We start from the raw sequence: 22,500 nt of genomic DNA, 5'->3' as shown, positions 1-22,500 counted from the left end.
CTAAACAGATCAGGCCACAGGCGGTTACGCAAGAGAAAATGATCAGGCTATCTCCCCGGCCCACGGTATAAATTCACGGTTCCTCGCCCTGAGTCTTTGCACTGCACACGGCATTCCAGCTCCCACCACGCACGCCACCACACACCATACATCATCTCAGCCAGCCGAGCCAAGTCCAAACCAGGAACCATGCAGTCCGCCAACACCGACTTCAGCAGAAGCAGCCTCAGCCTCTTCCTGGCACTGAGCAGGTACAACGATGCTGTCCACGACATGGAGCAGACCGTCCTCCTCCCGAGCCTGCTGCGTGACGTGACCGACGACAACGCGTCATGGGACAGCCAGGCGGCCGACGAGTCCTCCTCCAAGGACCTGTACGACAGCTACCTGATGCTGAAGGCCATCAGGACCACCATGGAGTGTGGCATGGTGGCCCAGGAGGGCCACCGCAGCAAGATCACCAGCGACCTGAACAAGAGCCTGGAGCCGCTGATGAGGGAGACGGACCCCGAGGCCCTCTTCCAGTTCCACCTGAGGGGCCTGTTCTCTGTGATGAACGGCCTCACCAAGAAGACCCACGGCCTCACCAACAAGTACATGGACATTATCGGAGGATCTCAGTAGGACGGACAGTTGCTTTATCTCAGATGTTGCTGTGTGTGCGCGTGCGTGGACATTGATATTAAGGAAAACCCAAGTTTGATGTTACAAAATAATATATTTTCAGTGAAAATATTCTCTCTTTGTTGAATAAAAGTGCAGTGCCTAATTGATACCACTTCCAGTTGTTGATTGCAATGATTATGAACTGAGCAATTTGAGTACATTATTATGATGAGGCAGATATTCATATTCATGCAGGAAAGCTGTTCATTTCATTTCCAGGGTTCCTTATACTGTAGGCCTACATATTCTATTGCACACTTACCAGATTCAATATCCCAGATTTGTCAGTACATTTTCAGAGCATATTTGACACCTGAGTACAAATAGCGAGATGTTTATAATTGTTGTCAAATCCAAAGGTAAACATTCTTCTGACCATGTAGGCAATTTTATTACGTTGCCAAATATCTGCAAGAAGACAGTAGATGTTGCTCAAACAACCATCAATCCTGAATCTTTATTTACCCCAAACCCAGGCAAGTTCAATACTAACAGAGTACAATGTTAAGAGTTTTTGTCTTGTCAATTTACTGTAAATAACTCAACCCCTACAGTAACAAAGGGTATTTCATGTACGGTACATTTGACACTTGAGAGAACTGTGCTCGTTTGGTAGGAGAACTGGTCCTGGGTTTGTGGGAGAAACCCATTTCTAATCACTCATGACGTGCAATGTTAGAGGTGCTGTAAGTGTTAAACCGTTAAATATTCTGATATTAATCATTGCTACAGAGTGTATTAACTAACAGAGGTATCACTGTCTCTTCAGCTCTTTAGTAAATACAATAAGTCAGGATACCAATTTGATCAAATCAGGTGAGATAACTCATGAAGATACAAGATAAACGTGAAATTGGCAGTGATAAGATAAACGAGCACACAAAACTGGAACTGGGACACAAATTGAAGCTCATAAATGGGTACTCTCTCCCATCTTGTAGAAATTGGTGACCCACCTGAAAATATATGGATTTTCAGTTGGGCCACAGCCAGGAGAGCTGGAGAGAATATCACCTGCAGCACCTTTAGCATTCAGTTTACAACAATAAAATGTGTAGCTGATAGATTTTTGTTATGCTTATAATACTCATAATGGTTCCTACACCACAAGATGCTGTATCAAAAATACATAATACAGACAGAAAGACAGGCAGGCAGACAGACAGGATTTGCACAACTCTTATTTCTGTTTAATAATGTGATATCTAGAAACTGTTGAACAAAACCTAAGCTTGTCACTGGGGCTTTATCGACTTGCACTATACTGAATACACATACCAGGGACGTGCTGGCCATTGGGAAAAGCGGGACAACTCCCGAACGGCCAGTTCATTCCCGGCCGGTCCAGGCCAGCCATTAGGAAGAAAATAAAAATAAAATGTCGGCCTTCGTCCCATTTTGGGGGCTGGGTGGCCAACAAAGTAAATCGTCACTGTCGGGCAGAAACCTTGTATCTCCAAGTTTCAAATTTGTACATTTTTTTCGCAAAGCAAAGCCCTGCTTCATCATACAAGGCTGTTGCACAAAAGTAGTGAAAACAGCAGATCTACAAGCACACAACGCCTCGCACCGCGAGGCGTTGTGTGCTTGTAGATCGGCTGTTTTCACTAGTTTAAATCATTTTTTAAATGATAAATACAAAACAAACGGTTTTGGACATACAAGATTTCCACCCGACAACGACAAAATATAACTCATGTAATTGGCCCACTGGCTTGTCACTTGTCATGATCTGAAATGGCAAATCTTTGAGTAGCAGCAGTGCTATAGAGAGAGATCTCTCTCTATAGCACGCAATGAGGGCCTCTCAAACTCTTTTTCCCGGGCTGAATCAAGGGCCCAGCATGTCCCTGACACATACAATGTGATTTGGACTTATTTTAAGCCACTAGCTTGCACTTTACTCTGCACCACTCAGCACGAGGCAGGATCTCCATCCTATGTGACCTTATATCATCTCTGTAGGTGTTCTCTCTTGCAGGGGTCAGAGGTCTGTGTGGGAACAGAGCTTGAATTTGACTTGGCAGATGAACAGTGGGAAGAGGCGGTCGGTCCCAAGCTCGCTATACAGTTCAATTTAGGCTATTATTAGTAACACAGGGTTCATTCTACAAAAGCCAGACTATTAGCAGCCTTTTTCCAGGGATGATAGATCGATAGATACCTTTATTATCCCAGTGGGGGAAATCAGTCGCCCAGAGGCAGCACAAAGGTTACAAAGAAAAGGGACTGTTGTGTACAGTGAAAAAGCAAGTCACAAAAAAAGACATAGGCCTACCTACATTAAGTGTCAAAAGCAGTCAACGCTCATAAGTGTCACATCACACAAATAGCAATACTTAAAGCACAACTTATCGATGCAATTGGTGCCAAACAAAAAGTGTCCAAACAGTCGATGCTAGTCAGGGATGAGTGACACCTGTGACAGGTGACCCAAGCTGGCTGAGTTCTGGTCTTGCTTTTTCAATACTTAGACCCCTGTCCCTTGGTAGCCATCTTTGGGATGCCCCACACACCTGCTAGTTTCTCCAAATAGGAATTAGATGTTGTAGCTTTCGCCTCATAGCCTGTAAATGTATTCTCCTGACACTGGAAAAGCCCAAGCTCACCCTTCACCACATCCTGGATCATGGACTTATGTTATTTTTGTCGTCTGATGATAGATTCTTGGTTTATCTTAGCTGTGGTCAATAGCGTTAGAAGAGGGAGTTGCTCCTTCTAACGCTATGGCCCAGAGCTAGATTTACTGTACCTTTCTATGCATTTATTATCTTGTGTTTATCTTGCATACTGTAAATCACTCTGGATTAAGATCATCTGCTAAATACCTATATTGTAAATTGTGAAGTAATCTCTAAAAGAGGCTCATTGCCATTTTTATGATAGATGGCAAACACTTATCACATTCATAAACACCCTTACAGTCACAGCCCTCGACCCAGACTGATCATAAAGATACTCTTATCTCTGGCGAGCACCTCATTATACTTTGAGGTAAAATGGTCTCCCCACTGTACTTTTGGTTATTTATTCATCTGCATTTTCTGTTTTGTTTTCAGTTTAACCTTTTCGTTGTTGTGGTTGCTGTTTTTCTTGGTTTTACGTTCAGTCTCATGTGTGTTTTGTAATATCTCATAAAAGTAAAAAAGACAAAAAAAGGATCATGGTGATATGTATGTTGTTCACAAAGATAATGAACGCAATATCTTACACAATATTACAATACTTTTTGATGGATCTGTATGTTCATAGGCCTAAAGAGAGAGAGAGAGAGAGAGAGAGAGAGAGAGAGAGAGAGAGAGAGAGAGAGAGAGAGAGAGAGAGAGAGAGAGAGTTCAGTTTCTTCTGTAATATAAAAGACACATCTGAATTATTGCTTCTTTGTGATGCCATGTACTATATACTGCATATCGTTGCTGTCGGTGGAAACCTCTCGATCTCCATATTTTAATGTATTTTTTTGTAAATTGTTACCCTGGCCTACTTGACTATACGACAGCGTTACACAAAAGTATCAAAGGTAGCAGCACTACAAACTAAAAACACGGCGTGAAGCTTCACGTTTTGAGCTGGTCGATCTGCTACTTTTGAATTTGAATCCTGAAAAGTAACAGTTTACACATACGAGGTTTCCACTCGACAGACAATATGGTTTCCTTGTGCAGAAGAATGTTCAGGAAAGCTGAACAGTTTTGCTTCTTTGTGATGCAATGTACTGTAGCCTATACTGCATATGCAATTAAAACATTGCTAAATGCTGTGATGTACAAGGTGTAGAAGCAGCTCTGTGTAGTTGTGTGTTCAGAACTTCAGTTACGTATTAGAGGTGGGACGTTCAAGAAAGAATCTTGTCTTTTGAACGGCTTTTTGAAATGAACAATGGGATCCGGTTCGCAGTAGGGAGCCGTTGGGAAAAGTACAAAAATTCTTTGAGTATTGCAATGTAGAAATACACTGCTACAAGTAGAAGTTCGGAATTAAAATGTACTTGAGTTAAAGTACAAAGGTATTCGTATCAAAATTTACTTTAATACTTAAAATACCAAAGTACTCATTATGCAAAATGTCCCATTTCACAAGTTTTCCAATGAATAAAATGTAGAAAGAACATTTGAAAATAGCAGACACTCGATCTCAGAGAAGAACAAATATTTTCCCAATATGTTTACTTTTTTCCATGCTTATCCAGACATGGATATTACTCAAATCAAATTCCATACTTACAAAGGAACCCCGTATTTCACTGACCTAGCATAACTTTGCTACCACTAATAAATACACAGTTGAGAATGATGAGATCTACATTATCAGCACAATAAGACTTTGGGCAAAAGTATTTATTATGTACAGTACATGACAGTTTCTCACAACACGTTACAAAGCGTTCGCCGCAGTGACACAGCAGACAGATGGTCCTCTCTGTTATGACGCCAACGCTTAGCGTATGGGATGGAAAGGCTCCACGATCTCTGCAAATGTCTTCTTCTCTGGAGATGAAAACAGAGAGAACAAAATTTTATTACACAATCCACAACAAATACAGTATGTCTACAGTATGTCTGTGTCTGACACAATATAATTTTTGATTGCTCCATGTCCACCGCGTGGCATTAAATGTTGGACTGTTAGCAGAGCCAAATAATGACACAATGTTCTTGGCAGCGAATTAGCCAGGTGCCGGGTCAGCTGTAACTTTTATCTAAATATTACAGCAGACTGGCTATTATTGCTGCAAAAGGTACAAAGGAGAAGTCCAGTGCATCCATGGCTTGTCTGAGTTTAACAGGGACATCTGATTGCTACAAAAGGTCTCTCAGCTGTGTTCTGGGCTGGCCAGTTGCCACTATAAACAAGTGCTTTGTGCTTTTAACTATTTGTATGGACAACGTGCAGCATCATGTATGGACTTGCAGAGACGCATGCACCATGCAGCCCTGACCTTTGGTCAATCATCTTTTTCAGTAAAAAGGGAAATCTTGTGGAATCAATGCCCTACCAACTGAAGAAAATAAAGAATTAAAAAATTAATATAATAATAAAAAAATAACTTCAAATCCAACTGTCTTTTCCTGGCGTTTCCTATTGTAAATTGTAGCGTGCGGTTTGTTTGCACTGATGCAAAATCTCAAATTCCCATAATTCCTTCTGGAGATGTAGTCATCCGGAAATTAAAACCTCCGTTTACTGCAATGGATTGCTGGGAAGGAAAATTGATTTCATAATTCATCTCCAGATCGCGTTCTTGTTTTAAAAAAAAAAGCCCTTCTCTACAGACCACAAAAGCACGGATGGCAGCAGTTGTAAAAAAAAAAAAAAGGGAAGTAATTGGATAACATTTGGAGCGGTGGTGCGTACAAGAAGCCTCTGAAATAAGGTATAAACACTGAAAAACCCAGGCACTGGCTACTGAATTAATTAATTATATACCTGGCAACAAGTGTGTTAATGAAAAGGTTAAATACTGGTTGACATAAAAACCAAAGCTGGGAACACTTATATGTTATGCACTTTCGAAAATGTTAAAGTCATTGCTTTCATGGCTGTAATTTGGGAATGTTATTGCTTTTGTACTTCATATTAGAGCTTCATGCATGTGCTTATTGTAATTGGATTATTCTTTTTTTAACTAGGTAGATATAGAAATGTGTATACTAGCGAAAGGCCCAACCAGGGGTTGGGGTTGCGTATTGCGGCTGAAAACCCCACATACAATGCCAACGGTTTCTTGTTTTTTATAATTTGATACATCGTTTTTTGTATTTTTCAGAAATTGCTGTCAATGGTTGGCCATTTTATACAAAAGGTGTATAAAAAGAAAAACCTTGCCTTTCATTGCAAATTCCTCTGGGTGAAGTTTCATATACTCGATCATGTCCCGGTCAAGCCTGGCATAGGTGTAATTTTCATATTTTGTAAGGTGGTAGCCAATGAACCATCCAACTGTTGCCATCAGGAATTGTCGGTGTGCACCTGCAAAAACAGAGTCAGATTGTCAGATGATAATGGAATGTAGTATATTTAAACTAAAGCCTCAGTGGGTCAAAATTCTAACACTACTACGCAGCATCCATCCAGGGGTCATCAATATGTCAGTTTAACAAATGTGTCCATGGTAAAGACTTGGTCTTGTCCATGGCAAATATTACATTTAAGCACCATTATTATAATGTTCATATTTTTATCGAAAGACCCAATTACTGAATGTCTAGTCTGGGATCACTTCACTTTTCGGGCTTGTAACCGGTCTGGAGCGGAAACCTCAAAACGTCATGTTGTAGTACTCAAAGGACTACAATTTGGCCGGAACTATCCACCGGAAACAGTTTTAACCCAAAATAATTCCCCTGCACTCAAGGACATACTTTTAGGGCCTACCTAATAAAATCCTTGATGCGGAGTAGTTTTGCTTTTGAAAATTTGTTTGGTATATGCATCTTTTTTTTAGTCCAACTCGTAGCGACTGGAAAGACTACACTAGGCTACTCGAGCATTTTAAAAGGGATTGGGGAAACAAACGGAGGGAACCAAATCAAAGCGACGCCGCTTCTTCTAGTGGTTTCCGCGTTGGGCGGAAACCAAACGGGCTGTTGTGAACAAACACCAGGCTTTCTCTCAGAAAGCCTGGTGGGCGAGGTTACTGAATGTCAAGTCCTCAGGTTTGCCTCAGAATATGTATGCCACTATATGGCATATTAAGAGTCTGACTATAGAACTAGTGGTTATCAAAGGTTTTATTAATTTGCAAGGGCCCCCTTAACTCTTGAGAGCATACAAATTGAACCAAACGGGTCCATTTGGTTCCATTTAAACACTCTCAGAGTTACAGAGCCGTTATGGTCATTTAGGGCCCCTGAGGGCATCATTAAGTCCTGTTGCAACAATGCTGCTGATACTATCAGCAGCATTGTTGCAACAGGACTTAATGATAAATATTATTTACTCTCAGTAATATGGAAAAATCACTCAATGGTTCTGCATAGCACCCTTTTCAAAATGGCACATAATGCAGGAGGCACACAGACACAAACAGTCAAACAACCATATAATGTACACATCATAACGCACATTAAGGCAGGACACACACACACACACACACACACACACACACACACACACACACACACACACACACACACACACACACACACACACACACACACACACACAATCGTTTTTGTGACATACTTAGGACATTACATAGACTTCCATTAATTTTTATGCAAGTCCTGTGGCCTAACCTCTATCCCTAAACCTAACCCTAAATATAACCCTAATCCTTATTAGGACCTACTGTTGGTCCTCACATTGTCTATTTTTTCCAATTCTACTATACTTGTGAGGACATCTGGTCCTCAGTGGGTCACAAATGTACACACACACACACACACACACACACACACACACACACACACACACACACACACACACACACACACACACACACACACACACACACACACACACACACACACACACACACACACACACACACATCCCTGTTCGGTGTTCACACCCCTGTTCTTCTGTGTATGTATGAGTAGACGCCGGGGATCATGCTAACACATCATGCTAACCTGACTTGAGCGGTGGTCTCTGGTTGACGGCGTTCTGCAGCACAGCCGTGGCCCAGCCCACCACCCCCAGCCACACGGAGGTCCTGTTGATGATGCCCGGGGGAGGGAGAGCCTTCCCCTCGTCTGGTACCAGAACCATGGCCGCTCAGAACCGTGCTTTATTCAGCCCTGCGTCAAGTTGTGCTCACCTCTATTTACCTAGGAAGTCACCAAGGGCACGGAGTGCAGCCTGGAATAACACCCGGACTGAAACACATTCCCTGGTGCCCGGCCCTTCGTTAGTTCCGCTCTCAGCATCGTGATTTTCCTGCTTGGGTCCCTCAGAAAGCCTGGTGGGCGAGGTTATGCTTGGGGAGGTATAAGAGTGTCATATCATAGACGTAACTCCTTGTATTGTTGATAGCCCAATATTGACCCTGACTTTAAACTTTATTGGCAGAATGTGCTGTTTGGCTTTGATAGTAATGGTAACAGGAATAGACATGAGGTATTTGTAAAATAATGAAACCAACCAAGCAGTACAGTAAAACAATTCGTGACTCAAAAATAAACTACTAACTAAATAAATAAATAAATAAATAAATTAAATAAATAAAAATAAGAAAGCTGAAAAAAAAAAAAAAAAAATTGTGTTCACATTTTAATATTTTCGATTAGTAATTCCCCCTGGCTATGATATTTTTTTTGTATTGATGTATTGATAACTTGTCATTTGTGTTTGTGTTGTACTGTACTGTTTGTATTGTATTGTATTGTATTGTATTGTATTGTGTTGTATGTTATGACGTTTGAATAAAGATTTATTTTTAAAAAAAGAAGAAAAAAAAAGAATGTCATATCATCATTATTAATTTTAGGAGAGGGGGGGTTGTATTTTTAACGAATAAAAAAAACATTACATAAATAAAAAATGCAAAAGTTTAAACGTAAATATTAACATATATTCAAGTTCAACGCGTTGTAAACATGATTTTGTTTGCCCAGCTGGTTTCAATCAGAAGGTTTCGATTCACTTTGCAGGTGGCAGATCCGGTCCAGAGCGGAAACGGAAAGTGCAAGTGGTACGTTCATCTATGTAATCTCTACACGTGACCGGATACAGTGGGCGGGCTCTACAGCGGATCTGAGCACTGAACAGTAAATAGATGATGAATGCAGACTTTCCACAGTTCCCAGTAGTGATTATCAGCTATCAGGTAAGTACAGTGGTTCTCAAACTTTGTCATGTCGAGGACCCCCAAATTGACACGTAGCCTATTAGCCCGCGGACCCCCATTTGAAAACATATAGGGACCCAATAGAGAATATTTTTACAGCTCTACCAATGATTTTCAACCATTTAAATTTTAGGCTACGGACCCCCATCTCAATCTCTGAGACCCCCATTTTTATAGCTTATATAAAAAAATCAATGTTAATTTAACTCTGAGAGTGTACAAATGGAACCAGGTCCATTTGGTAGGCCTACACACCCATAAGAGTCAGAATTACATACCCATAAGGGTCCATTTGGTTCCTATCATTTAACTGGGGACCCCCTGGAACTCCCTCAAGGACCCCCTGTGGGTCCCCGGACCCCACTTTGAGAACCAATGAGGTAGTAGTAGTGTGGTTGGTATAGGCTAATGATGACATCATTGAAGCGCTGAGCGCAGTCCTCTCAGAGGCAGATCTTCTGCTGCTGCTGCTGCTGCTGCTGGGTGAGGATAGATAGATAGATATAGAGGATATAGATTTATATAGATATATATAGAGAGAGGATATAATGTCCTGGCCAGCAACAGCCTATAGCTGTGCACAACATTAAATGAGCACTTTGATGATACCTATGCATCCCAACCAGTAGTGTGTTGTGTCGTTGGAGGGGATCACACCATCCCCATGTCTTGGTAAGTTGAATATCATCATTCTTTAATTAAAGTGTGATCGCTTCGTATTATTTTATACGTGCATCTCTTGTGTTGTGGCCAAAATGGCACACTGACTGACTGACTGACTGGTGGTAGCTTTTCTCTGCTAGTTGCTGCTAGCGTCGTTTCTATTCCCTCGATCCTCCCATGTTGGAAATGCAACACAGTGCCTATACAGCCGAATTTTTGGGCTATTCCGTAGTAGTAACGTGTTTTTGTCGCTTGCCGAAAAGAACAGATCTACAGTACAAGATCCATCGTCCGTTCAAATCGGCGACGCTATTCAGCCCCGTCGTGCGAATATGCATATTTATTATCAGTTTATAAACGCTGCACAAAAAGCTTCTAATGAAACGGGCCCTCCCCGGTAATCATGATCAATAGCCTAATATAATAGTTGTGATCGCTGTATTATAAATGCTGTTGCAAGGATCGAGTGTGTATCATTTCATTTGCACAACAACAGTCGAAAACCACCCACTGTGTGTAGGATGCATGAATGTGATGTGACACTCTGCAGAAAGAGCATAGCCTACTTTGCTTTGACTACTGCATGGGGGTTTAATTCAGGGTAGCTAATGTCCCTTGCCTTGCGGAAAATGGATTTCATCAGATTTTTCCAAAATGCATTAGCCTACTCTCTCTGGGCTGTCTTTGGCCTACTCTGTTTTGGCCAGCCCATGCAGTGATATGACAATGCATCAGATCACATGCATGAATTAGTCTGCCTATAGCTATTCCCAATATTTCAGTATATCATCGGTTTGCAGGGGAGATGTAACAGTCTATTAAAGGACCAGCTTTATTAGAGAAAAAGAGTTTGATTTATTGGAACCATTAGAAGTCCACTATAAGGCTGGTGGATGTGACCTCCCCAAATACTGAACATTACCATGGTTCCCAGGAAAGTATTTCACCCTGTCCCTGTCTTGTAGCTATAGTTGCCTCAACTTGCCTGTTTAGGAAAACTTTACACCAGGGGTCAGCAACCTTTTTTGAAATGAAGTGCCATGTTTTTATTTTTCTAGATAGTCTGTCAGCGTGCCATGTCAACATAAGTTTATAAGGAAACCCCATCGAATAATTCTGACATATTTTGATTGTCGGGACATTGTTATAACGATCATTAGACTCAGAGAAATAACGGACCTATATCTCCCCGACTCCCTCCCCTGTCAAACTTCAGAATTGTAATGAATGTAGAATTATGTTGCAGGATGTCGTTTGCTGCAAATTAGGTGACTTCGTTTAATTGACCACGTTTAAAACAATATTAGATTTTATCACTGCCAGTGTGCCAGTGATTACCCGTGCCTATAAGGTTGCCTACCCCTGCTTTAAACCATTATTGTTTAGCACCTCTAAAATGTCTAAAATTACAAGGTTTTATTTGATAATTTGTGTAGGTCAGGAATGTAGAATGCATGGGCTACATCTTACACACTTATCTATTTAGGATACACAGTAGGACATTAATGAAACTAAGAAAGAAGTCATACAAATATTGAAATATTCAATATATCACGAGTGCAGGTGAAATTAGAAATGCACTGTCGAGGTGCCAGCTTGCTCCTCGCGCACAAGTAGGCCATACGCACAATATGGCCTACTTGTGCGCAAGCAGAGCGCGTCATGAGGTGCGCTCAACACAGGCATCACCACTGGCGATGCCAATGACATCACCACTGGCATCACCAGGACTGTACTGGTCCCTCATTGCCTGTTAATGATGACGATGCCAGAGATGCTGGTCCCTGATTGGGCTACGGTCTTAAACAAGAGAGGACAAGACATATACCCAGCCGATCGCATTACTTGCGCTCTGCTTGCGCAAGTAATTAAAGTCCCTTTTTCATATAGTTTGAACTTTGAAATGCTGTCAGGTACTGTAGCATTTCTGTAATTATAATATACATGTGCTCATGAATAGCTAATATATTTCTTTTACCAGGTTCACTTAAATGATCAAAGCAATTTGCATACAGTACAAGGCTATATAATACAATGTATAGCCCATGTCCTGGGGTCTTACTCATAACACTTTTAGATCATATCTGTCAAACAGCAACAACATGATGGTAAAACATTTGGAGTGAAAAATAAATGGAGTAAGTAAGAAATTAATGTAAAACAAAACATGTAATAGGACACTTTACATTCACATCTGCAGATAGGAGTGTGGTTGCTTATACTAGAGGTTCGCGGCCCTTCGGGCCGCTCACATCTAGAGATCGCGCCTGCTTTGCAGGCGCTCACAGCTACGTTGCAGCAGTGATCCACCCACATCCATCCATCCATCCATCCACATCCATCCATCCACATCCATCCATCCATCCACACATCCATCCATCCATCCACATCCATCAATCCACATCCATCCATCCATCCATCCATCCATCCATCCATCCACACATCCATCCATCCACATCCATCCATCCATCCATCCACATCCATCCATCCATCCATCCACATCCATCCATCCATCCATCCATGCATCCAACCACATCCATCCATCCATCCATCCACATCCATCCATCCATGCATCCATCCATCCACATCCACCCATCCACATCCATCCATCCATCCACATCCATCCACATCCATCCATGCATCCATCCATCCACATCCATCCATCCATCCACATCCATCCATCCATCTGTCTGTCTGTCCATCCATCCATCCATCCACATCCATCCATCCACATCCATCCACATCCATCCATCCATCCATCCACATCCATCCACCCATCCACATCCATCCATCCACATCCATCCATTCGCATCCATCCATCCATCCATCCATGCATCCATCCATCCATCCATCCATCCACATCCATGCATCGATCCATCCATCCATCCATCGATCCATCCATCCACATCCATCCATCCATCCATCCATCCATCCATCCATGCATCCATCCACATCCATCCATCCATCCATCCACTTACTGTACTGTACTTTACTGTACTCTACTGTACTGTACTTTACTGTACTCTACTGTACTCTACTGTACCTTACTGTACTGTACTTTAATGTACTCTACTGTACCTTACTGTACTGTACTTTAATGTACTCTACTGTACCTTACTGTACTGTACTTTAATGTACTCTACTGTACCTTACTGTACTGTACTCTACTGTACCTTACTGTATTGTACTTTGTACATTAATGTACTTTAATGTACTCTACTGTACTCTACTTTACCTTACTGTCCTGTACTTTAATGTACTCTACTGTACCTTACTTTACCTTACTGTACTTTAATGTACTCTACTGTACTCTACTTTACCTTACTGTACTGTACTTTAATGTACTCTACTGTACTCTACTTTACCTTACTGTCCTGTACTCTACTGTGCTCTACTTTACCTTACTGTACTTTGCTGTACTCTACTGTACTCTACTTTACCTTACTGTACTTTGCTGTACTCTACTGTACTCTACTTTACCTTACTGTACTTTGCTGTACACTACTGTACCTGACTGTACCGTATTGTACTGTACTGTACTTTGCTGTACTGTACTGTACTGTACTGTACCGTATTGCACTGTACTCTACTTTACCTTACTGTACTTTGCTTTACTCTACTGTACCTGACTGTACCGTATTGTACTGTACTGTACTTTGCTGTACTGTACTGTACTGTACTGTACTGTACTGTACTGTACCGTATTGCACTGTACTCTACTTTACCTTACTGTACTTTGCTTTACTCTACTGTACCTGACTGTACCGTATTGTACTGTACTTTGCTGTACTCTACTGTACCTTGCTGTACCGTATTGTACTGTACTTTGCTGTACTCTACTGTACCTTGCTGTACCGTATTGTACTGTACTATGCTGTACCTTGCTGTACTGTATCTTACTGTACTGTAATCTACTGTATCTTACTGTACCGTATTGTACTGTACTCTACTTTACCTTACCTTACTGTACTTTGCTTTACTCTACTGTACCTGACTGTACCGTATTGTACTGTACTTTGCTGTACTCTACTGTACCTTGCTGTACCGTATTGTACTGTACTTTGCTGTACTCTACTGTACCTTGCTGTACCGTATTGTACTGTACTATGCTGTACCTTGCTGTACTGTATCTTACTGTACTGTAATCTACTGTATCTTACTCTACTGTACCTGACTGTACCGTATTGTACTGTACTTTGCTGTACTCTACTGTACCTTGCTGTACCGTATTGTACTGTACTTTGCTGTACTCTACTGTACCTTGCTGTACCGTATTGTACTGTACTATGCTGTACCTTGCTGTACTGTATCTTACTGTACTGTAATCTACTGTATCTTACTGTACCTCTCTCTCTCTCTCTCTCTCTCTCTCTCTCTCTCTTTCTCTCTCTCTCTCTTCTCTCTCTCCTCTCTCTCTCTCTCTAACCCCCCCTTCCCTCTTGAAACCCGATACTCTTGTGACCATGATGACAAACTCACTCTACAGAGGATTGCGCAATAGGTATTGCGAAATAAGCATACAAACACAAACTGTACGGTAAATATGCATTTTGAAAAGATGACACTAAGTGGATTACGTTCAGCATAGCATGCAGTATATATTTCTGTAATAATGGTGACTTCCAACACGACCGAATGTCGGGAACCGCCGAACAGAATCCGTCTTTGGCCGTTTTGAGTTGGTGTGGCTGAGATAGGCTTCCAAAATTGGCAGGGTATATTACACTGTGTTGAACACAAATAAAACGCAAATAAAACAAAGCTGTGAACATGATTTAGACATACACAATTTAATTTAGACATATAGGCCTACTATACATAATTTATGTATAATCTATATATAAAGTACCATGATATATAGCTCTCAACATGGGGTCCAGCGAACCAGTGTTGGTTTTGACAGCAAACTTTGATTTAGTTTAGTCAAAGTCTTTTGAATAAAATTCTATTTATTTTTAGTCGTATTTTAGTCATCTGACATTTTAGTCTAGTTTTAGCCGACTAACTATCATAAGATTTCAGTCGACTAAATCTTCAGTTGATTTTGCAGGCAAATCTTTATTTTGGCGAGCCTTGATGGTGTCATAAATTGGCAGATTTTACACTTGGTTGCATGCTGAAAATAGCTCACAACGTGTCGCAGCACAATGCGTTGTGAGCTTGTAGATCGTCTATTTTCAGAGTGTGACACCCGAGCGCTACCAAACATGAAATGACTTGTCTTTTAGTTCTACTGGACCTCTTCTCCACTAGTACCTCCCTAGCATTTTAGTGTAGTTTTTTATTTGTTGAATATGTTTAGTCTTAGTTTTAGTCATCATAAACATCAGAACATCAGAAAAAAAGTTAGTCGACGATCATTTTTCGTCATAGTTTTAGTCGACAAAATCAACACGGCAAGGAATCCCCGGGGACCTTGAGGGAATTGCTGTCTGATGGGGTTTCTGTCGTTGACAACTACTGCTTGGGAGAAGGAGTTGTTATTGTGCCTTGTTTGTTTTTGTTTTGGATTGACAATATCATTTCCTGCAGGAAATGGAGATGGTAAAAGATACTCTGATTAGCGTGTCAGGATTCAGAGATGCTCTGTGGCCTCTCTTGACTCTGGATGAGTCATGGATGATGAGGATTAAAGATGACACTTTTAGAGAGTTCTCATTCTTCTCTCCGAAATCGGTTTGCAATTTTGACAAATAGGAACCAAAAGTGACAGAACATACTATATTTACATGTGTGTGAGGAATGTTTTTATCCATTGATTGGCTTCCCTATTTTGAACAGTTTATGCCCAACGTTCACCTTTTATGACATGCCCAGCAACGGGACGCAAGGGTTAAAGTGGTTAAGCGTGCATTTTTATTGCAGGGGTGAACCCTTACTGCTGGAGCGCTCATTAAAAGCTGCAGGGGTGAACACCTGCAATGAATGTGCAGCTTTAATGAGTGCTCCACTGTCCCTCTTTTCATATATTTGAGGTATTCAGGCATATGGTTCTGATAAATGCTTGTCCCTCCATGCAGGGGTGTCACAAGGAGGGGAAAAGTGGGACTGAGTTACTAGGGCCCAAGGTGGAGGGGCCTTAATTATTTTATACTTAAAGAGGTGGTGCCATAGTTTTGTACTTTTTCAGTTTTTCATGTGTCTAGGAGGTTGACAGTACTCCATTAGACCCCCTGGTGTGGTTATTATGAGCAATTATGTATTCACTTTGTATTTTGGATTTCTTCCTGGAGGCTGCCACCTTGTGGGTCAAAAGTGCCGGTCCAAAAACACAGATACAATTACATCATAGAATCATGAATTACCATTCACCCAACACTGTGGGTGTGGCTAACTTCAGCTGGGTCACCACCCACCATGACAACCAGGCATACTTAATGAACTGTGGGGGTGGGGGGGGGGGGGGGGGGGGGGGTGGCCACATAAAAAGGAAATTTTGTACACTTTTTGGGAAAACATCTTCCTCCTAGTATAATCATAATAGCTGATAATCATGTTTTAGAGGGGGGAAATCATGTCTCCCCATCTTTAAAGGAGGACTTTGCCACTTTTCAACCCATCTTCATATACGGTAATAGGTCCTCACTAATGTTCATAATAAAATAGCACATTTTTTTCCTACTCGGTCCAAGTCTCTTAGGAGAGCTGTGGGAAGTTCAGAAATCCATAGTCTTGTGACATCATCATTTAAAAAAGAAAGAAAGAAAAGAAATTAATCAATATTTTTGAGAAAAATATTTAGATTTTTATTATCGCAAGAACAATGGCTTCCACATTAACATTGCAACTTTTCAGGAATAGAAAGGCTGCATTTTCTAAATCGATGATGTCACAAGACGATGGGTTTCTGACCTGCCTACAGCCCTCCTCTGAGAAAAAAGAAAAAAAAAGAAAAAGCTATTTTATCATGAACATTAGTGAGGACCAATTATATGAAGATAGGTTGAAAAGTGGTGAAGTCCTCCTTTAAGCTATTGAAAAATAGTGCCACGCTGTGAGCTTGTATATCTGCTATTTTTCAATAGTTAAAGCACAAAATAATGCTTAATAATGCATAACTAGTCTAAATGGGTTAAACCCCCTCCCCCTATGAAGAACATTCATGGGGGGCCCGCAGTGAATCCTTGTGCCTAGAGCCCAGAATTTGGTGTGACGCCCCTGCTCCATGCATCCATTGGGGGAGGAGATTACTTTTAGGCCCCCGGTCTGTGTTTCTTAACCAGTGGGCCATGAGAGATGTTCAAAGAACCTCTAATCATATTTAGTTTATTTAATAATGGCTCCCGACTTTGTGGTCGATACAACATTTGAGACGCGTGAAACCAGTTGAAAGCCATCGTTTTTTGTTTGCTATTTAGAGCCCCTGTAGATCGGGCCTCCTGTTCACTTGATTAGATTAATTCAAACATAAATCATTCTGGAACAATCAAACGCTTGACTGTCTAAAACCCACACAGTCTCTCTGCATCCAAGAGCTAAGGACTGGTGCCACTTTTCACCCACTCTTCACCCTTGCTGTCTTTTGTTTCCTATTTGTGAAGGCTATTAATGACAGCCTGTTGGCATCTGATCAGCATTATCTTAAGGCATTGCCGGGCAGCTTGCGGGTATTCGGGACATGCTTAAAGTCCTGATATGTAAAGTAACATTCATTTTTGTAGTCTTTGGAACCATCAAATGATGGCTGAAGCTTGGTACTGGAAATGTCAAGATATGGACTTTAAATATTGTTGCCGTCGAGCAGAGGCCTTTAACTATTTTAAGGTTTGCTTTGTTTTGTTTTGTAAATGAATGCCCTACTTGCAAGAGTGCAAGAGTGTTGCACACAAAAGTAGGGAAAATAGTCGATCTACAAGCAATTATTTAAAAACTTTAGTTGCAAGTTCCTTTGATAATTTAACCATCTCCGATCTCTGGCCGGATCATACCAAAGATTCTGAAAAATGGGACCCAGTGCCTCCCTGCTTGGCACTCAGCATCAGGGTTGGATACTAACGTCATGTCCAGGGGGTTTACTTGTACATCAAGCTGCCTCACGCTACAGAAAGAGGAGATCGGCTTCTGCCCTATGGGCCTCATGGCTTTACTTTTACTTTACTTTTTAGTAAAATAATAATAATAATAATAATATGAGTACTTCTTCCACCACTCAAACAAATGCACCAATTGTTAGCAAGTTAAATCTGACCCCCTGCTTCTCCCTTTGTTTCCCCATCAACAGTTTAGCATGAGCATGGAGGATTATGACTACCTGTTCAAGATCGTCCTGATAGGAAATGCTGGTGTTGGGAAGACCTGTCTCGTTAGGCGGTTTACTCAGGTATGTATGTATGTATGACAACAGGGTTCCTACACAAGTATGGAAATGTGTGGAATTAGATTTGAGCCATTTCCAGGTCTGGATAGATTGACTTAAAATAATTTAAATAACTATCAAATCTACATTCCCCTGTCACGCCACTGACCCGGGAATGTAGTGTGGACCCAGAAACAGAGACGGAAACCATAGCAGAAACTCTTTACTTAAAATAATAAAACAGAGGTTACACCACGCAGGGCGACCAGACTTTCACAGGGAATCAAACACAGAGGGAATCAAATCACACATAGGAAGAAACACAAGAACAGGTACCGAGCCAACGATAGTTCTATTTATTTAAAGCCAAGGCAGTCAATCAGGCCAATAGCTCACAGCTGTGAACCGTGTGAGCAGAATACAGGGAAAGACCTCTCAGGGCAACAATGAAGACAATGGCCAGGGAGACTGCAATATAACCCTCGGCTCATGTGACATGCGTCATCTCTCCACGGGCGAGGGCTGCACTCTCTCTTGGGGAGGACGGCGTCCTCTAGCCACCTCTAGCCTCCCTCTCCACCCACGGGTCGGTCTGCACCGCCACGTCGACAGACGGGGTCCGCTGGGCTGCCCGCAATCTCCGAACGCGGCCACAAGTCCACTGGTCCACCATGAGGAATGAGATGACTGACAGGGACTCGAAAAGCTTCGCCTTGAACGCTTCGAAGTGTGACTCAAAAAGGCCCAACTGGAACTGGTCTCCCCTAGCTTTGGTCCAGAGCTAGCCTCCCCATCCCCGGTCCACCCTGCGCTGGGTCCTTATTATTCTTACTGTCACGCCGCTGCTCTGGAGACTGAAACAGAAGTACACTAAGCGACAAGACTTTAATGGAATAGAACACATGAGAATCGAGGCACACATACTGTAGGAAACTGCGTAAACGTTTAAGAACCGGACAGAAGCAACAACCACGGTAGTCCTATATGAAGCCCAGCCCAGTCGTTAGGCCAACAGCTCACAGCTGTGAACCCATGTGTCTCTCAATCAAGGATTCACAGGGGGATAACATTGTTAGAAAATGTTACATTGCGAATCTTTTCTTCATAAGGAAACCATAATTGTTTGGCTGCATGTATCGTCATGTCCATGGACACAGTTAATAAATGAGGCTGCACAGATGGTGCAAACATTTAATTATATTTTTATTGACTCATCTTAGGTGAAAGGAGATTCGTGGGCAGAACAATATTGTTTTTTGTTTTGTTTTTTATTAAAGGGAATAGAATGAGTATAGGTAGGACCGTCTCTCTTTGTTAAACAGTGCAGACAAGTATTTATTAACAGCCTATGAAGGTGGTTCACTGGTGAATTGTACATGAACGTAAACCACATTAAACCCATACTGTACACATTTGCCAAGATTGCAAATCTACAATTGTTTTCCAAATGTAAAACAATAACAATTGAGATCTACAGGTTCACACCGCAACACTATGTTCACATTTTGTCATTATTATACAAAGTGTTTTGGGGTGGGTAAGGAAATGTTGCCAGGGTCTGGTCTAGTAGTGACTTTTTCTTATGTTCTAACCCAGTGTTTCTCAAACTTTCAAATTTCAAGGTCTCCCCTTAACTCTGACAGTGTACAAATGGAACCAAATTAACCTGTTAGGGTTCATTTAGTTCCATTTGTACACTGTCAGAGTTACAGACGTGTATGGGTTACCCTTCTAAGGGAACCCACAGAGTCCCTGGAATCCACTTTGAGAACCACTGTTCTAACCTTCCAGGGTTCAACTATAAAGCCAGGTTTAAATTAGTTTATGGCTGTAGAATGAAAACCATCTGTCTTCCAGCGGTGGAAGAAGTACTCAAATGTTTTACTTAGTATCAATACCGCAACGTAGAAATAATCTGCAATGTAGATTATGTAATTATAAACGAATATCTACAAAGCCACAAGTAACTCAAGTTTTTAAATCATTCTAATGGAGTACAAGTACTGATATTCGTCTCTGACATGCAGTGGAGTCAAAGTAAAAGTATTGACAATTGGAAATACTCAAGTAAAGTACAAATTCCTCAGATTTGTACTTACTTTACACCACTGAGTGAGAATGAAAACCATGTGTATTTTGAGGTCCCTGTGACCGGAGCTGAGACCTTCTGCCCGTGAATGAGATCTGAGTCATTCAGTTAACTGCGAGGAAGCCCTGTAGCAACTCATAATGTAATAACGGCTCATAATGTAATAAGGGCTCATAATGTAATAAAAAAAATGTAATAAAAACTCATAATGTAATAATCAGCTCATAATGTAATAAAAAAACGAGCGCATAACGTAATAACAGATTTTTCAATAATGTAATAATGTAATAATGTGTTACATTAAGAACCTCCACATAGGAGGCTCATAATGTAATAAAACTTCATAATGTAATAATGTATGTTTTATTACATTATGAACTGATTATTACATTATGAGCTTTTATTACATTTTAATTATTACATTATGCGCTTGTTTTTTATTACATTATGAGCTGATTATTACATTATGAGTTTTTATTGCGACCGTCAGGTCGCAGTTACTACCAAAACCTCGACAGGCTGTCTGTCAGTCTGTCAGTCTGTCCGTCAGTCTGTCAGTCTGTCAGTCTGTCCGTCACGTCACACTTTTCCCCAACTCATATCTCTGCCACCGTTGCCCCAATCCATGCCAAACTTTGCACACACACTCCTTGCCTGCCAATCCACAACTTCCACCCCTCCCGGGACCCCCGGAGCTCCAGGGACCCCCAGGGACCCCCTGTCGCCGCCGCCAAAAAGTGCTAAAATGACCAATGACCACCCCGACGGGGCTATTCACGGGGAATTCCCAGGGACCACCGACTCCTGGTGCTCCAAAATGGATGCAAAAGTGGTCGCACCCCTAGTGGAGGACCCCCGCCACTGCAGCGCACATAAAATGCCGTAACTCGGGCTAGGAGCGACCGGGAGAGCCGGGGCCGGTACCCACGCACCCGCCTCGGCGGCGCCAAGAGAGACGTCAACATGAATCGGTCCCATATAGCGCCACCATCAGGCCCATTCTTTCAAACACATTTTTGGACACTGCTCCTACAGATTTTGCCCTAAAATCACGCAAATCGGTACACAGTATGTCTACACTCATGTCATCAACATGAATCTGTCCCATATAGCGCCACCATCAGGCACATTTTTTCAAACACATTTTTGGACACTGCTCCTACAGATTTTGCCCTAAAACCATGCAAATCGGTACACAGTATGTCTACACTCATGTCATCAACATGGATCTGTCCCATATAGCGCCACCATCAGGCCCATTTTTTCAAACACATTTTTGGACACTGCTCCTACAGATTTTGCCCTAAAATCACGCAAATCGGTAGACAGTATGTCTACACTCATGCCATCAACATTGATCTGTCCCATATAGCGCCACCATCAAGCCGACCTTTTCAAACACATCTTTGGACACTGCTCCGACAGATTTTGCCCTAAAATCACGCAAATCGGTACACAGTATGTCTACACTCATGTCATCAACATGGATCTGTCCCATATATTTTTTCAAACACATTTTTTGGACACTGCTCCAACACATTTTGCCCTAAAATCACGCTGCGACCTGACGGTCGCTTATCTCCCGATTAGGGAGTCTTACTGGTTACAATTCTTATTACATTATGAGCTCTTATTACATATGAGCCGTTATTACATTATTGGTTGCTACACACCCTGCCAACTTTGTTGATGAAGAATGGAGCTGCTAAACATGCAGCAAATGAATACCTATTGGGATCATTTAACTGTACGACGAATATCCACAATGTTCAACGTACAGTTCGTGATTGTATCGACACTGGGTGTTGATGCAACATCGATAACACACACTTAATTGATTCAAAGAGTCCAGGAAGCAGAGGAGAGCGCACCACTTCGATTTGTCCAGACGTTGGACCAGAGTGAGGTACAGGTCAGGGCCAAGGTGAGGTACCGGGTCAGGGCCACAGTGAGGTACCGGTCAGGGCCAGAGTGAGGTACCGGGTCAGGGTCAGA

General features: G+C 41.7%; 3 protein-coding genes across 3 annotated transcripts in view; 2 read left to right on the top strand and 1 right to left on the bottom strand.

The window, feature by feature from the left end:
* Nucleotides 1-82: 82 nt before the first annotated feature.
* On the top strand, nucleotides 83-778 carry thrsp (thyroid hormone responsive). The gene has a single exon (XM_080730973.1). The coding sequence runs from the start codon at nucleotides 190-192 to the stop codon at nucleotides 622-624; it is 435 nt and encodes a 144-aa protein (XP_080587099.1). The 5' UTR covers nucleotides 83-189; the 3' UTR covers nucleotides 625-778.
* A 4,217-nt stretch (nucleotides 779-4,995) lies between these two features.
* Nucleotides 4,996-8,455, bottom strand: ndufc2 (NADH:ubiquinone oxidoreductase subunit C2). Its single transcript, XM_080732363.1, has 3 exons — nucleotides 8,241-8,455; nucleotides 6,488-6,636; nucleotides 4,996-5,148 (listed from the first exon to the last, which is right to left on the bottom strand). Exons 1-3 carry the CDS (start codon nucleotides 8,377-8,379, stop codon nucleotides 5,104-5,106), a joined length of 333 nt encoding a protein of 110 aa, XP_080588489.1. The 5' UTR covers nucleotides 8,380-8,455; the 3' UTR covers nucleotides 4,996-5,103.
* A 1,456-nt stretch (nucleotides 8,456-9,911) lies between these two features.
* Nucleotides 9,912-22,500, top strand: part of rab30 (RAB30, member RAS oncogene family) — a 17,894-nt gene continuing 5,305 nt past the window's right edge. The window contains exons 1-2 of the mRNA XM_080732414.1: nucleotides 9,912-10,129; nucleotides 18,342-18,440. Coding sequence (XP_080588540.1) covers nucleotides 18,348-18,440 — 93 coding nt within the window. The 5' untranslated portion in view covers nucleotides 9,912-10,129; nucleotides 18,342-18,347. The remainder of the gene's footprint in view (nucleotides 10,130-18,341; nucleotides 18,441-22,500) is intronic.

The sequence above is a fragment of the Nannobrachium achirus genome (assembly GCF_963921795.1).
Source record: "Nannobrachium achirus genome assembly, chromosome: 8".
In the NCBI taxonomy this organism is placed as follows: Eukaryota; Metazoa; Chordata; class Actinopteri; order Myctophiformes; family Myctophidae; genus Nannobrachium; species Nannobrachium achirus.
Note: the sequence above shows the minus strand (reverse complement) of the source record. Positions and strands in the feature narration are given on the sequence as shown.

Bases quoted from the DNA above. Each gene is read 5' to 3' on its own strand.
- thrsp (XM_080730973.1), top strand. From the start codon at position 190: ATGCAGTCCGCCAACACCGACTTCAGCAGAAGCAGCCTCAGCCTCTTC.
- ndufc2 (XM_080732363.1), bottom strand. From the start codon at position 8,379: ATGGTTCTGGTACCAGACGAGGGGAAGGCTCTCCCTCCCCCGGGCATC. The intron at 6,637-8,240 runs GTTAGCATGATG...CTGTTTTTGCAG, and splicing joins GAGACCACCGCTCAAGTCAG to GTGCACACCGACAATTCCTG. The intron at 5,149-6,487 runs GTTTTTCTTTTT...TCTCCAGAGAAG, and splicing joins AATTTGCAATGAAAGGCAAG to AAGACATTTGCAGAGATCGT.